This window comes from Engraulis encrasicolus, chromosome 7 (assembly GCF_034702125.1).
Source record: "Engraulis encrasicolus isolate BLACKSEA-1 chromosome 7, IST_EnEncr_1.0, whole genome shotgun sequence".
NCBI classification, from domain to species: domain Eukaryota; kingdom Metazoa; phylum Chordata; class Actinopteri; order Clupeiformes; family Engraulidae; genus Engraulis; species Engraulis encrasicolus.
In genome coordinates this window covers 6109410-6126909 of record NC_085863.1, presented here as the reverse complement: position 1 = coordinate 6126909, position 17500 = coordinate 6109410, and the positions used below count along the sequence as shown (strand labels likewise).

Sequence of the window (17500 nt, the reverse complement as noted above, 5' to 3'; positions counted from 1 at the left end):
ACAATAACCACAACTCTATTTTGTTTTTTAGTAGGAGTAGTTGCAGTGGTGACTGGCTACGCTGTATTTTCAGTGAACACATTTCTGGACAAATGGCTCTCTGGGGCATTTATAGCTGTGGTGAAAAGATACGATATGGCCTCCTGTCATCTTTACAGGTGTACATGGTCAACGCAGTCAAGGATGTGAGTGGGTTTCAAACAGAGGGTGAAAGAGTGTGGTATGGTGTGTGTGTACCTGGTCGTGGCTCTCAGCGTAGGCTATGGATCCCTCTCCTTTGCGGCGGTTGGTGAGTGTGTAGACTACATTCCCCAGGTCCCACTCCTCATCACGCCTCTCCTTCAGGAGCTGTATCAAGGACACAGATACATTTATATTAAATACCTTAGATATCTGCATCAAGGACGCCAATAAATTAACATTAAATACATTAACACGTCTGCATCAAGGACGCCAATAAATTAACATTAAATACATTTAGATATCTGCATCAAGGACACCAATACATTTAGATTGTATATATGCCTGTATCCTGTATATTTCCTTCTCCAAGGAGATTATGTTTTTGGTCACGTTTAGTCTGTTTGTCTGTCTGTCAGCAGGATAACTCAAAAAGTTAAGCACAGATTTGGATGAAAATTCGGGGAGTTGTTGGAAATGACAACAGGAACAAGTGATTACGTTTTGGTGGTGATCCGGATCCTGATTTCTAAAAAAGATTCTTCACCATTGCGGGACTGGACGAATTTTGACATTCAATTTTGTAATTCCACAAAAACAAGGCATAAAGACTTGAAGAAAAAATAGGATGTAAAAGAAAGAAAGAAAGAAAGAAAGAAAGAAAGAAAGAAAGAAAGAAAGAAAGAAAGAAAGAAAGAAAGAAAGGAAGAAAGAAAGAAAGAAAGAGGCAAGGGGGAAAAAAGAATGAAGAAGACGACAAGGTCATGTGTCTTTAAGATGACTGTCTATGAGTTGAGAGCAGCGTGTGTGCATAGAGAATGTCTTTATGTGTGTTTGTGTGTGTGTGTGTGTGTGTGTGTGTGTGTGTGTGTGTGTGTGTGTGTGTGTGTGTGTGTGTGTGTGTGTGTGTGTGTGTGTGTGTGTGTGTGTGTGTGTGTGTGTGTGTGTGTGTGTGTGTGTGTGTGTGTGTGTGTGTGTGTGAGTGTGTGTGTGTGTGCGTGCGTGTGCGTGCTTGTGTATGTGTGTGTGTGTGTGTGTGTGTGTGTGTGTGTGTGTGTGTGTGTGTGTGTGTGTGTGTGTGTGTGTGTGTGTGTGTGTGTGCTTGTGTATGTGTGTGTGTGTACATAGAACTAGAAGACTTTCATCTCAGAGTCATTTGCAGATTGTGTATGTGAACAATAAAGGCTTTATTCTGCAGGCATATGGTGACTTATTTCTCCCAGGGTGCACCTGAAAGGATAGAGCCATTCAGAAGCACAGCAGCCTTTATCCTCTAATCTTTATTTACATTGACGAGCTGCTCTCTCATCCTGACCTTACTAAGAAAGGACATGCACATAAAAAATACTCCGATTTAAAAATATGAGAACAAGACGGCAGGCAACAGATTTGTTCAGTCTGCTCGGCGGTGATTTTTCTTTTAAGCTCCCCTTGCCACGTCCTTTGAGATCCGTCTTTAAAGGCTGAATAATGCTAATCTAATGCTAACGCTAATCTCTTAATCGTATTGCACCTGACATATCTCTGACCTGCTCACCGCTCACTTTGCGCTGTTTGAGTAAATGTCTGTGTTTGCGTGTGTGTGTGTGTGTGTGTGTGTGTGTGTGTGTATGTGAGAGAGAGAGAGAGAGTGAATGTCTGTGTGTTTGTGTGTGTGTGTGATTGTGCGTGCGTGTACGCGCGTGTGACAGCACAATATGCAATCTCCAGCTATCTCTCAAATCCTTTTCTCCTCTAGCGATGTCATCACACAGCTGGCACCACTTCTGACTTCCTCAATATCAAATAAGCCTATAGCTCCACATCTTAATAAACAAACAGGATGGTGGTCAGAGCTGGTATTGCAACTATGCTGCTCATTGACACTGTGCCGCATATTGCCAAATGTTATGTTTTCATGAATATGTACTAAATAATGAACTAACATTTACTAGCATGACCAAAGTACAGTAAGTTCTGCAGCTAAAAATGCCAATTTCTGGAAATTCAAAATGGCGGACACGGAAAAGATCCCCCTTTTCATGTATGAGTGGTGCAATTTCTCCAGTCATAACGAATACTTAGTATTTGACGGTGGTGGTACTTTGTGAAAAATGTTACATTTGTGAATGGGCGGCATGAATTCAGGAAAAGAAACTGCGAAAAATATTACACAGATCACCTTTAAACCTGAAAGGTGAAGCCATCGGAAGCAAGCCTTGAATCTCTCTCACTTCTGCCATTTCATTTGTCTTTTTTGCCCAAATGGTTATCTATGGCCAACAGGTCTATTATTTTACAGTTGGCTTTTCATATACGATGTGTGTGTGTGTGTGTGTGTGTGTGTGTGTGTGTGTGTGTGTGTGTGTGTGTGTGTGTGTGTGTGTGTCTGTGTGTGTGTGTCTGTGTGTTCACTCAGTTTCTTTCTCAATGTCTCCTCTCACCCTGGGGTAGACAGCAATCGCTCACAGACCACACACACACACACACACACACACACACACACACACACACACACACACACACACACACACACACACACACACACACACACACACACACACACACACACACACACACACGTGCGCTCATACACACCTACACACACACACGCACGCACACACGCACAAAAACACACACACCTACACGGACACCTACACGCACATGCACGCACACGCACACACACACCGACATACACACGCACACACACACACACACACACACCGACATACACACAAACACACACACACACACACACACACACCCCATGTGAGGACATACACACAAACACACACACACACACACACACACCGACATACACACGCACACACACACACACACATGGACATACACACAAACACACACACACACACACACACACACACACACACACACACACACACACACACACACACACACACACACACACACACACACACACACACACACACACACACCTAGAAAGGCCATCTCGTGTGAGGGACAGCTGAAAAGAGCTCTATAACACATCAGCATGCTGCCAGACAGGTGGTAATGGTAAAGTCGTGGACACACACACACACACACACACACACACACACACACACACACACACACACACACACACACACACACACACACACACACACACACACACACAGACAGGTGGTAATAGAAAAGCACAAAAAGACAGACACACACACACACACACACACACACACACACACACACACACACACACACACACACACACACACACACACACACACATGGCCGGGCCGGGCGGGCAGGCGGGCGGTAATAGCAAAATCGATGGCAGCAAAAGAGCAGCAGTCGATGAAGTCTCGCTCCTGTCCAGGTACATAAATCCACGCTGAGTGCTGCGATAGTTTAGCCACACATACACACACACACACACACACACGCACACACACACACACACACACACACACACACACAAGCACGCACGCACGGACGCACGCACGCACGCACGCACGCACGCACGAGCGTACACACACTCACACACACATGAACGTATGCGTGAGCACACGTACGCACGCACACACTAAACTGTGCGTTTGTGTTGATGAAGTGAATCGAAATCCTTCTGACAGTCAGCCACAGTTCTTTCTAGCACAAGATTTACACTGAACACAGCGACACAGCCAGAGTGGAGTGGTACATGTCTCTGTGTGTCTCACCAGCAGGGTGTGTCCCAGTGTTTGTGTGTGTGTGTGTGTGTGTGTGTGTGTGTGTGTGTGTGTGTGTGTGTGTGTGTGTGTGTGTGTGCAGGCTAAAATGTGTGTGTGTGTGTATGTGTGCGTGTGCGTGTGTGCAGGCTTGCTAAGATTTTTTTTTTGTTTACAGTGTTGATGTGTTATTGAAGTTCGCCTCTCAAATGACCAGCGTAAACAGAGCTGCATACTCTAATTTCTAACACACGGTCAGCAATTTGTAGCCTGTAACCTTATTTACTACACTGTTACCTATGCAGTACGGCAATAGGATGTAAACAGGGTCACAGGACATACATTCCTGACTAGGGCTGGGTAAAATAATCGAGTTAATCAATAATCGATTGAATCGAATCGAAATTCACATAATCGATTCACAGGGCACAAAATCGATTTTTTGGTTCTTTTTCTTTTTGTTCTTTTTGTTTAATTTAGGTCTATGGAAAATACCCAGTAGGTCAATTATCCCTAGGCCTACTTATTACAAATTAGCAATCTGTTAACACTGTCAAGCCACAGCTCTTTGACATTTTTATATAAAAATAGGCAACAGCATCTTTTGGGGGAAATCCTGGCACCAAGAAAGGAACGGATTTAATCGATTCGAAATGAATCGAATCCAATCAAATTGAATCGTGATTAATCGATTCAAAGCCCTGAGAATCGAAATAGAATCGATACAGAAACATGGCTGCGATACCCAGCCCTATTCCTGACCATATGGCAGAGTGACCACTGACACACAAACCCCTTTCTACCCACCTATATTGCCCTACAAAGTGCAGAAACTATGTTTTGTCAAAATTAAATTTAGACTGAAAATGGCCTTTATAAAATCTCCTTTATCTTGTGACAAGCCTTATGGTCCAAATGTGTCCCGTTTTAGAGATATTGCTATGTCAAATTGTTGCAGTAACTCTGTGTGTGTGTGTGTGTGTGTGTGTGTGTGTGTGTGTGTGTGTGTGTGTGTGTGTGTGTGTGTGTGTGTGTGTGTGTGTGTGTGTGTGTGTGTGTGTGTGTGTGTGTGTGTGTGTGTGTGTCTGTGGTGTGTGTGTCTCAATGTCAATGTTTCCTCTCACCCCAGGAACTTTGATGAATTTGATACATATACCGTAAATGATCAATAGGTTACACGCATAAACTTCATGTATCTACCATATGCAACCTATAATGAAGAGTATTTCAGAATTGAAAGGATAAAAAACAGAAAATAATCCTTGAGAATCTCAGGAAGTGTAAATGGAAAGAATAAGGAGGTGGGTGGCACTTTAATGCATGGTGGTTTACGGGCAGTCATGGGTGAGCGGTTAGGGCGTCAGACTTGCATCCCAGAGGTTGCCGGTTCGACTCCCGACCCGCCAGGTTGGTGGGGGGAGTAATCAACCAGTGCTCTCCCCCATCCTCCTCCATGACTGAGGTACCCTGAGCATGGTACCGTCCCACCGCACTGCTCCCCATGGGGCGCCACTGAGGGCTGCCCCCTTGCACGGGTGAGGCATAAATGCAATTTCGTTGTGTGCAGTGTGCAGTGTTCACTTGTGTGCTGTGGAGTGCTGTGTCACAATGACAATGGGAGTTGGAGTTTCCCAATGGGCTTTCATTGGATCATGGACAGAAGTGTTTTAATGGCTTGCAGTGTGATAGTACAAAGTGCTGTTTTTTAATCTAGCCTCCCTTCTCACTACAGTGCTAACTCCTAACACAAGATGAAGATCAGGGGTGGCCAACCAGTCGGAGACCAAGAGCCACATTTTGTAATGTGTCACAGCAAAGAGACACACTAAGGCAGTGGTTCTTAACCCTTTTTTCTTAACGCACCCCCTTACCAGTGGTGTAGTCAACGTAGAACGCAGGTATACGAAGTATACCCACTTCTAAATTTCAGGGATTTCAGTATACCCACTTAAAATAGATTTATCCATTGTTTTGAATAGCACAAATATATACAGTATATCCACTTCAAAACATGCTCAAATATACAGTATACCCACCATAAAAAAAGTAGACTACACCACTGTACCATACGCAACCTATAATGAAGAGTATTTCAGCATTGAAAGGATAAAAAACAGAAAATAATCCTTGAGAATCTCAGGAAGTCTAAATGGAAAGAATAAGGAGGTGGGTGGCACTGTAGTGTAATGCATGGTGGCTCATGGACAGAAGAGACACTTGAACAGCAAAAATAGTTTTCCAAGAGCACATCTCTCCAAAAAACCCATCTCCCCAAGAGCCCATCTCTCCACTGTGATTCGCAGCCCTTATAACAGTGCTTCTCAACCTTTTTTTAGACGAGGCACCCTTTCAATTCATGAAAAATTTCAAGGCACCCCAAACCAACAAGCCGTAACATGGCATCGCATCCGATACCACACAAGCATAGAGAAAAGGAGACGTCACACGACGTCACACGACCTACGTTCGAAGTTACAGCTGACTGGGGCGACCTACTGTATATTTACTTTATTGTGCGTAAATTGCAGATGAAAGATTCCACTGACTAGCACTAACTTATCAATTTAGACGAATATGTATTATATTACATAATTTTATTTATCTATCAGCCACGTTTCCGAGGCACCCCTGAGGGGGGCCTGTGGCTCCCCAGGGTGCCCCGGCACCCCTGTTGAGAAACACTGTCTTATAATACTGTACACTTCAGAGCTGAGAGTGGAGGGAGGAAACCGGCCCGCAACCAGGGAGGTAAATGGAGCATAGTCGAAATACACTCTGAACCAATGCTGTAGCTAGGATGAAATGTGCTATTTGGTTTCATAAGTGTCTGCTGCTATTTTAAAGGGACACTGTGCAGGAAATGGACAAAAAAGGTACTGCAACTACGCTGCTCATTGAAACTGGGCTGCCTATTGCCAAATTTGATCTTAACATGAAAGTTTACTAAGTAATAAACAAATATTTTCTACTATGGTCCAAGTACAGTCATTTTTGCAGCTAAAAATGGCTATTTTTGGAAATTCAAAATGACTGACCATGGAGAAGATCCCCCTTTTCATGTATGAAAAGTGCAATTTTCCCAGTCATAATGAATACTTAGAATTTGATGGTGGTGTTAAGTATTCATGAAAAAGGTAACATAAGTGAATGGGCAGCATGAATTCTGGAAATAAACAACTAAAAATCTCACACAGTGTCCCTTTAAAGTAAGTCCATAGTGAGGCCCATAACCAAGGAGACCATGGAGGAAAAATGGGGCATAGTCAAAATACAGACACTGAAAAAGCGCTTTATCTTGGATTACATGCATTATTTGATTTCATAAGTATATGCTATTGAAAAATGCTTCTAACTCCAGGCTATTCTTATGCATTCACACGATTACATCAGAGGTCAATTCCACATCGACTGAACCAAAGCCCACACATTTACACTCCTAGTGAATTGTCACACTAACAGTCTCTAAGGAATTGTTGAAGGCGTTAAGTATGTGGGCTTTCATTTACTTGATATGAAGACACTCTTAGCTTACTTCAGAAAAAGCTTGAACGCCAGATATTTTCTCTGAAGTATGTTTCATTTAGTCTGCTTGGAAATGCTTATACTGTACATTCACTCGCTTATTCACAAGATGCCTTCAACTTGAGCTGGCCTAGCCCCAGGGTAGACTCTTGACATGATGTTTAGTTTAGTTTAGTTTGTGTGTGTGCTCTTTATTAATAATAATAATAAAAAAAACTAACCCCTCTTTGCAACTGCACTTGTTGTTCTGTACATCTCCTGTGCACTTTGTATTTGCTTGTGATGTTGGCTTGATTATGTCCTCTTTTGAAAGTCGCTTTGGTTATAAAGCGTCTGCCAAATGCAATGTAATGTAATGTAACTTACTTCATATTATTTCAGAAAAAAAGCTGATGCTGAACTGGAACTATTGAGAATATGTGTTTTTGTGACTGAGTGTTTTTTTTTTTTACCATAGACTGCCCAACTGTGTCACCTATACGCTGCTTAGCTGTACTGCACAGCTGTGTGTGAGCAGCCACGGGGGAGAAACAGGAGGGCCACAAGCACAGCACAACAGATGACGTGATTTAGCCTAGCCGCACAGCACTCACTCACTCGCTCGCTAGCAGCCTTCCCTCCATAAAACATCACATTTACAACTTCATGTTATTTAGATGGTGTTTGGAAAGGGGTAGATAAACAAGAGCCCTGGAGAGCAGAGCAGGTAAACAATGCACTAGAGCTGCTGCTGGACCAATTAGGGCCTGTCACACATTGTCACCATCACTGTCACTGTCCCTCGGAGCCAGCACGGCATGCAGATGCATGGCAAGAGAGAGGGAGGAGAGGGTGGGTAGGGCTGTGATACACTCAACTCGTAATTCGGTTCGTATCATGATTTTTGACCAACGGTTCGATACAACCCACGATTTCTGGAATGCATCTCCACTGAAGTTTGGAAACACTATCACATCAAATCATAAGGTTGTTTTCTGGACTAATGGGTAATAAAACTTTGAAAGGGCGTATCACGATACTGCCTCCTTGTATCACGATACAGTATCGTGACTCTGTGTATCACGATTTCTCGGTTCGATACAATATCGATACAGCCCTAGTGGTGGGTGTGCAGCTCCAGGCCACTTTATTAGAATAGCATGAAAAAGTTGATTTATTTCCATAATTCCATCAATAATGTTAATCTGTCATGGATTCTAGATTCATGGCCCAGTTTTTTAACTATTCCAATCATTAAATTGTTTATGTTTACACATTTTGGTCTTCCAGCTCAAAAAAAACATGAATTGGGGAATTCGCATCATTAGAATATTGTAATAAAATCACAATTTTCTTCATCAAAATTTGTTTCACATCAGTGCACATCAAATCAGTTGAACTTTGGTACTTTCTACACAACATGCAATGTTCAATACTTGGTTAGGACTCTCTCTGTCTTAATATTATTAATAATAACGGCAATGTTAAACGCATCATGGCCGTTATACGGAGGATGCAATTTGCTCTGCCCTCCATCCAGCCCTCACCCACTTGGACAATAAAGACTCATATGTGAGAATGCTGTTCATTGACTTCAGTTCAGCATTCAATACCATAATACCACAACAACTCATCAGTAAACTGGACAAACTAGGTTTCAGCACCTCCCTCTGCAACTGGCTGCTGGACTTCCTGATGCAAAGACCACAAGCAGTACGGGTAGGGAACAACACCTCAAGCACCCTGACCCTGAGCACGGGGGCTCCGCAAGGTTGTGTTCTCAGCCCCCTGCTGTTCACGCTGCTGACACACGACTGCACAACGACCCACAGCACTAACCATCTAGTGAAGTTTGCGGATGACACAACACTGGTGGGCCTCACCACCAAGGGCGATGAGACCCACTACAGAGAAGAAGTAGACCTGCTGGCCAGATGGTGCAAAGACAACAACCTCCTGCTGAATGTCAACAAGACCAAGGAGATTGTTGTCAACTTCCAAAGGGTCCAAAAACAACTGCCACCACTGACCATCGACGGCGATGCTGTGGAGAGAGTGAGCAGCACCAAGTTCCTTGGAGTGCACATCAGCGACGACCTCTCTTGGACCACCAACACTACATCACTGGCGAAGAAGGCCCATCAGCGTCTCTACTTCCTGCGCAAACTAAAGAAGGCAAGTACTACACCCTCCATCATGACAACATTCTACAGAGGAACCATAGAGAGCGTCGTGTCCAACTGCATCACAGTGTGGGGAGGAAGCTGCACGGAGAAAAACAGGAAGACACTCCAGCGTGTTGTGAACACAGCGAAGAAGATCATTGGAGTACCACTCCCCTCCCTGCAGGACATTTACACCACACGCCTCACCCGGAAAGCACTGATGATCATCAAAGACACAAGCCACCCTGCACACAAACTGTTCAGCCTCCTGCCCTCTGGAAAGAGGTACAGGCGCCTCCGTTCCCGTACCACCAGGCTGGCGAGCAGCACAATGCACCAAGCTATCAAGATGTTGAACACTCAACCCACTCTCCCTCCACTGTCAGCCTCTAGCCAGCAAGGCCACTGACAACCCCCCCCCCCATCCCCCACCACCATATCTGCGACTGAACATTCCACCTGCACTACTATACTTGTGACTGAACTTTCAACCTGCACTAACTCAAAACATGCACACACACACACACACACACACACACACACCACACACACACAAACACACACACTAATGACCACACACACACACACACACACACACACACACACACACACACACACACACACACCACACACACACAAACACACACACACACACACACCACACACACACACACACACACACACACACACAAGCACACTGCACTTTCTGCACTAAACCCAAACATACACACACACACACACACTGACACACACACACACACACACACACACACACACACACACACACAGAGACACGAACACACACACAGACGCACACCGCACCTTCTACCTGCACTAAACACATACACACACATACACACACACACACACACACACACACACACACACACACACACACACACACACACACACACACACACACACCACACACACACACACACACACACACACACACACACATACACACATACACACACACACACACACACACACACACACACTGCTGCTGGTGTACTTGACAGACCTTTTTAATATTTATTTTTCTTCAAAATGCTACTATTACCATGTCAGAACGCTATAAAGGACTTTTTTAGGAAAAGCACAAAAGCACAACAATACCTCTTAATGTATGTCCTCTACAAGTCTTCTGTTGTCCAGTCTTGCACTTTAAATGTCTGTATGAGCACTGTCTATGTCCATACTGTCTTAAGTCCATGTATAAGTACTGTCTATGTCTATACTGTCTATGTCCTTACCTAGATTAGTCTGTCTGTATGGGAAAGCAAGAAATGTAATTTCAAATTCTTTGTATGACCAGTGCATGTAAAGAAATTGACAATAAAACCTACTTGACTTGACTTGATTAAGACAGAGAGAGTCCTAACCAAGTATTGAACATTGCCTGTTATGTAGAAAGTACCAAATTTCAACTGATTTGATGTGCACTGATGTGAAACGAATTTTGATGAAGAAAATTGTGATTTTATTACAATATTCTAATAATGCGAATTTCCCAATTCATGGGTTTTTTGAGCTGGAAGGCCAAATTATGTAAAAAGAAAAAATTGAATGATTGGAATAGTTAAACAACTGGGCCATGCATCTACAATCCATGACACTTTAACATTATTGATGGAATTATGGAAATAAATCAACTTTTTCATGCTATTCTAATAAAGTGGCCTGGAGCTGTATATCCACAGACTCCTTGGACATTATTATGCTGCCTTCGCCTACCTACAGTAAGGTGCAAAACATAAACACGGCATGCAGATGCATGGCAAGAGAGAGGATGGGGTGGTGGGTGTATATCCACAGACTCCTTGGACATTATTATGCTGCCTTCGCCTACCTACAGTAAGGTGCAAAACATAAACACTGCATGCAGATGCATGGCAAGAGAGAGGATGGGGTGGTGGTGTAAAGTATATTAGAGGATGACATTTTTCGGGAATTCCCGTGGGTCCCGCGTGTCCTGCGGGATTCCCGCGGGATGGGAGTCAAAATGTTAAAGATGAACGGGAGCAGGCAGGAGCGGGAATAAAAATGAAACAGGAGTGGGATTGATTTTGAGAGGGTGTGGGCAGGATTGGGACACATTCTTTTCAGGAGTGGACGGGATGGGATTTGTTTCTTTTACTCCAGTCCGGGATGGGACGGGATGTGGCGGGAGTGAAAATCCACTCCTGTGTCATGCTCTAGTGTATATCCCCAGACTCTTTAGACATTATTATGCTGCCTTCGCTGACCTACAGTAAGGTGCAAAACATAAACACTGCATGCAGATGCATGGACATACAGTAGCAGCAAATGTTGGGCCATTTATCTTCTGACTCTCTGTTTTTTTATTTTATTTAAGTATGTGGTGCGGTTTATATGAAACTCATTCGTGTATTTATTTTATTTATATAGACTGAAGATGTCAAATAAAATCATTCATTCATTCATAAATTGAACGGTGTATGTATGGGCCCCCTATAATATACTCAGTCACAGTTCACCCCCCTGGACAACACCCCTGTGCAAATGCATTGCAATAAAGATATTTACCAACTCGACCAATACGACCGTCTGTCAATTCACTTCTGCTCATAATGACCTACCTTACTCCCTTCATCCAGGGGTTCCCAACCTTTTCCAACTTGGGGCCCACTCAAGTCAAGTCAAGTCAAGTCAAGTAGGTTTTATTGTCAATTTCTTTACATGCACTGGTCATACAAAGAATTTGAAATTACATTTCTTGCTTTCCCATACAGACATAGACTAATCTAGGTAAGGACATAGACAGTATAGACATAGACAGTACTTATACATGGACTTAAGACAGTATGGACATAGACAGTGCTCATACAGACATTTAAAGTGCAAGACTGGACAACAGAAGACTTGTAGAGGACATACATTAAGAGGTATTGTTGTGCTTTTGTGCTTTTCCTAAAAAAGTCCTTTATAGCGTTCTGACATGGTAATAGTAGCATTTTGAAGAAAAATAAATATAAAAAAGGTCTGTCAAGTACACCAGCAGCAGTGTGTGTGTGTGTGTGTGTGTGTGTGTGTGTGTGTGTGTATGTGTGTATGTGTGTGTATGTGTTTAGTGCAGGTAGAAGGTGCGGTGTGCGTCTGTGTGTGTGTTCGTGTGTCTGTGTGTGTGTGTGTGTGTGTGTGTGTCAGTGTGTGTCAGTGTGTGTATGTTTGGGTTTAGTGCAGAAAGTGCAGTGTGCTTGTGTGTGTGTGTGTGTGTGTGTGTGTGTGTGTGTGTGTGTGTGTGTGTGTGTGTGTGTGTGTGTGTGTGTGTGTGTGTGTGTGTGTGTGTGTGTGTGTGTGTGTGTGTGTGTGTGTGTGTGTGTGTGTGTGTGTGTGTGTGCATGTTTTGAGTTAGTGCAGGTTGAAAGTTCAGTCACAAGTATAGTAGTGCAGGTGGAATGTTCAGTCGCAGATATGGTGGTGGGGGATGGGGGGGGGTTGTCAGTGGCCTTGCTGGCTAGAGGCTGACAGTGGAGGGAGAGTGGGTTGAGTGTTCAGCATCTTGATCGCTTGGTGCATTGTGCTGCTCGCCAGCCTGGTGGTACGGGAACGGAGGCGCCTGTACCTCTTTCCAGAGGGCAGGAGGCTGAACAGTTTGTGTGCAGGGTGGCTTGTGTCTTTGATGATCATCAGTGCTTTCCGGGTGATATTCGAAAATACTCGAAAATGTTACAAATGTTCGGGGCCCACCTCTGACCCAATTATGAATAAAAGTCAAATAAATCAACAGCAACACACACCAAAATGTGTTTCTAATTTTTAGAAAATTATTTCAAGGCCCACTTGGAATACCTTCAGGGCCCACCAGTGGGCCCTGGCCCATAGGTTGAAAATCACTGCCTTGATCAATATCAGCTCTGTACTACTGAGTTGTAAAACTAAAACACTTTTGTAGGCTGATGGGTCATTTCCACACCTGTCAAGATTTGAGTAGCAACATTCAACAGATTTCTGGGTAACGCTTTCTTTTACGGTACAGTGATTACTGTGTACTTTCTGGGTAACATCAGGGTAACAGGAAGAAGTTGCATGGTATCTGATACGTAAAAAGGGGTTTTTTCTTCTCCCTGTTACCTTGTTGTTACCCAGAAAGTACACAGTAATTGCTGTACCGTAACAGAAAGCGTTATCGATTTCGGTAATGGCAGCGAGACAAATGGGTGTGTCATGGGGTGGCAGAAATGTTGGAAAGATACCACCGCTATGGGGCAGGAGGATGGGTCTGGAGTACGGAAGAGAAACCCCGGGAACATGGTAGAGTTGGCAGCCAGAGGAACATGGTAGAGTTGGCAGCCAGAGTGATTTCACAGTGGGCCTCTAGGGGGGGCACATCTGGCGTTTAGAGGGGCACCGACCGACAGGGTTGCCAGATGAGACCGATGAATTCCAGCCCAAAAATGCTCAAAACCCGCCTGGAAATACTAAATCCCACTCAAAAAACATTTGAACAGTCATACATTTGCAGCTAAACCTGCCCAAATGCCTTTTTTATGCTAGGCCCAGCCACTATAGACCTTACGCATCCAAGAATCCTGGTCCTAACCTACGTTGACCTTATGACTTTACAATCTCTATCTATCTCTTCTTCCTCTGCCTTCCTGCTATCTCTGCCTCTCCTCTATACCTCTCCTTTTAAATCCATCTCTAACAATTATGTTTTTTCCCATTTGTTAAGCACTTTGAGTTACATGACACAGTGCTATACAAATACAATTATTATTATTTTTTATTTTTTTAAACAAATTTCTACCCACAGATGGCCGTCCTAAGCAGCCAAATTGGGCAGGAAACAGCCCAATCTGGCAACACTGCCGACTGACGGCAGCAGGGCACTCTAGTCCCACTGAGCTGGCAAACTTCACACGCAGGGTGAACGCCCCGATACCGAGTATAATATAATTGCATATTTAATCTGAGATAGTCGAAGAAGTGCCAACATGCACAGGTGCTCTATTAGTCGACACAGCTGGTAAAAGTCAAATGCTTTTTAAAATCTATTCATGGGAGGGGTTTTCATTTCACGTTATTACCTCCGCCAAGGAGGTTATGCTTTTGGTCGCATTGGTTTGTATGTCTGTCTGTCTGTCTGTCTGTCTGTCTGTCTGTCTGTCTGTCTGTCTGTCTGTCTGTCTGTCTGTCTGTCTGTCAGCAGGATAACTCAAAAAGTTATGAACGGATTTGGATGAAACTTTGTGGAGTTGTTGGAAATGGCAAAAGGAACAAGTGAAGAGCTCTTTTCCAAAATTAGATATATCCATTTTGTAGAATGTTGGGAAATTGACATTTTTGTATTGGGCATTCCATTGAATTGCATTGAAAAATGCATTTTGTAGAGGTTTAAAAGTATGCTCTCAAAACATTTGAATGGCAAGAATTCACACGTAAATGATAGGACTTCTTAACAGGCAATTCCAATATTGAAATGCAAAAAGTCAAAAATGGTGGATATAGCGTTTTGCAAAAGAGCTCTTCAAGTGTTTACATTTTGATGGTGATCCGGATCACGATACAGATCCAGGATTTAAAAAAAAAAAAGATTCCAGTTGCTAACGTCACAAAAAGAAGGCAAAAAGACTTTTAAAAAAGAAGGTGTAACATAGTCAAATGTTCTATCAAACAGCTTCCTTGGTGGAGGTCTGCACTTTCTGAGTGCATTTCTAGTTTGCAATGTGTTTTGTACTTGTTCCTATAGCCAGTATATGCATTACAACGTTTAATGCAATGCTGCTTGAATGCAATGTAAGTTGTTTGAATGTAGAAGAGTGCAGATGTTTTCCCTGATCTGAGTGAAAAACAGGAGTGAGAGGAGGAGAGTGAAGCTGCCTTAATATTCTGCCCCCCCCTCCGGAGTCCTGGCAGGGGAGCGACAGGCCCGCTGAGAGGGGGGACAAAAGGTTTAGTTGTCCCGGGCAAAGAGAAAGGAGGGGCCTAGAATTGGGACCCCATTCCATTGTATGTATTGAGGAGGTGGGCTTTTCAAAATGTTCTGTCCTTAGCCCGGCAAAAGCTGTCAGCAGGCCTGAGTAGCGGGCAGGGGAGCGCCCAGAAGTCCCGGCAGGGGAGCGGGCCACGATGCAGTTATGAAGAGTGGCTCTGCTGCTGCTAAGACTTCATATCCTGCCACCTGGTACCTGCTGGCCCTGGGGGTAAAGGACTGCACTGGACTCGAACATGAAGGCTCTGCCAGTCATGCATGTCTTCCTCTAAATTGTGGGCCAGTCTTGAAAAAGCACCAAACAAACAAACAATAAAAAAAATAAAAAAGTAGGCTATCATGCCCTGAGGACTGCTAGGCAAGCCAACTGAGAAATGTACCCAAAACTGCTGGATGTCATATTGCTGGATGCCAGACTCCCAGTCCAGTCTGCTTAAGGGTATAGACAGGGATAGGTGGGTGATGGGCCGCGACGAAAACAAAGAAAACATGAACGAAAAACAAAACACAGACAACAACCTGGGGTGGGGGATGATACTATGGGTGCATCCCAATATGTGACCTTGCCTCCTCCACTTGTGCTTGTCTCCTCGTCCCGCCTCCTGGCCCCTCCTCCGTGGAGAAAACGATAAAGTTTCCCAGCTGTCAGCCTAGCCACAACAACTTTTGAGGGACTGTTTTTCATTCACCATCCCAATTGCAAAAGAGAAAAAGACTCTACAATTGAGCTTTTGCAAGATATTGAAATATAATGCTGTTGTCAGTGATGTCATCATGACGAGAAGCAAGTGGAGGAGGCAAGTGGAGGAGGCAAGGTCGCATATTAAAACGCACTCTAGAGGTGGTGATGCCAGAGGCACGAGGCTGCCATTACAGGCACGAGAAGCTGCAGGTACTGCGTCTGCCCAGTAGGGGTGGGTATTGGCAAGTAGGGCTGGGTTCAAAAGATCAAATCGCGATCCAATATCGATTCACATTCGAAAAGGGCAATATCGATTCACAACTTTGTGGATCGATCTTTTGAAGATCATTATAAGTGCTATTTTCTCAACCATATCCTGTAGCTCTCTTCCACATTTTCCCACTTATTTCTCACATACCAAGGTATTTCATGTTTGCCTGGGCACCAAAGGCTGAGATATTTAAGTTTTTATAACCAGTCTTAGAATTCTAGGCATTAATGAGTTAAAGTGACAGCCCAGCAATACAAAAGATCGATATCGAATCGGATCGTGGCTTTCTGGATCGGAGTCAAATCGATCCAGAAAATTTGGATCGATTCCCAGCCCTATTAGCAAGGGGTCCACGATTCAATGCAATATTGTCACAGCCCTACTGCCCAGTGTCAAAATGAATATGAGAGCAGCGGCTTTAGAACCAACTAAACATGCTAGTATTATCAGCTTCTTTGGTTTTGACAGCGATTTACTGATTTTCGCGACCATTTACTATCTGCAAAATTTCTTACTTGTTTTTTGAAATGCCCTTTTAGAGGGTCTGGCCTTGGTAATTGGAACTGGATGCCCGAAGGCAATGGCGAGATGGGCGCTGAGTGAAACAGCTTTGGTGCTGCCCCCTATGGGGAGCGAGGGGGATAGGAGGTGAGGTGGTGGGGGAGACGGGGGACAGAGCTAAGGCCAAAGAATAGGCAAAGAATGGTCTAGTACAGAGCAGTGGTTCGGGACCCACCTTATGGGTCGCCAAAGACCCACAGGGGGTCGCGAAGCCCTCTTGATTTTAAGGGGTTTCATTTTAAATATATATAGCCCACGTTGAATAAAAGACAAAGCATTTAACTAATAAATGCATAGAAGCAACAAATTGTAAGTGCTACATTAAACATTTATTCTATATTTGACCAAAGACGAATTGAGGAATAAAATAACTAAAATTAGTTTTCGCAGGAAACAGAGGGCATCTTGTGACTCCGTCTCGTGCGGGCGCTCGCGTGGTTGGGTCACCAAAGCTTACAATAGTAAAAACATGGGTCCCTTAAGAAAAAGGTTGGGAACCACTGTATTAGAGAAAGATACCCCAAACCCTGCCTA

At 43.9% G+C, this 17500-nt stretch overlaps 1 protein-coding gene across 1 annotated transcript in view; it reads right to left on the bottom strand.

Annotated features, from left to right (window-relative positions):
• gbe1a (glucan (1,4-alpha-), branching enzyme 1a) overlaps positions 1-17500 on the bottom strand; it is a 142664-nt gene that overhangs the window by 29681 nt on the left and 95483 nt on the right. The window contains exon 12 of the mRNA XM_063202318.1: positions 238-348. Within this exon, the coding sequence (XP_063058388.1) occupies positions 238-348 (111 nt within the window). The remainder of the gene's footprint in view (positions 1-237; positions 349-17500) is intronic.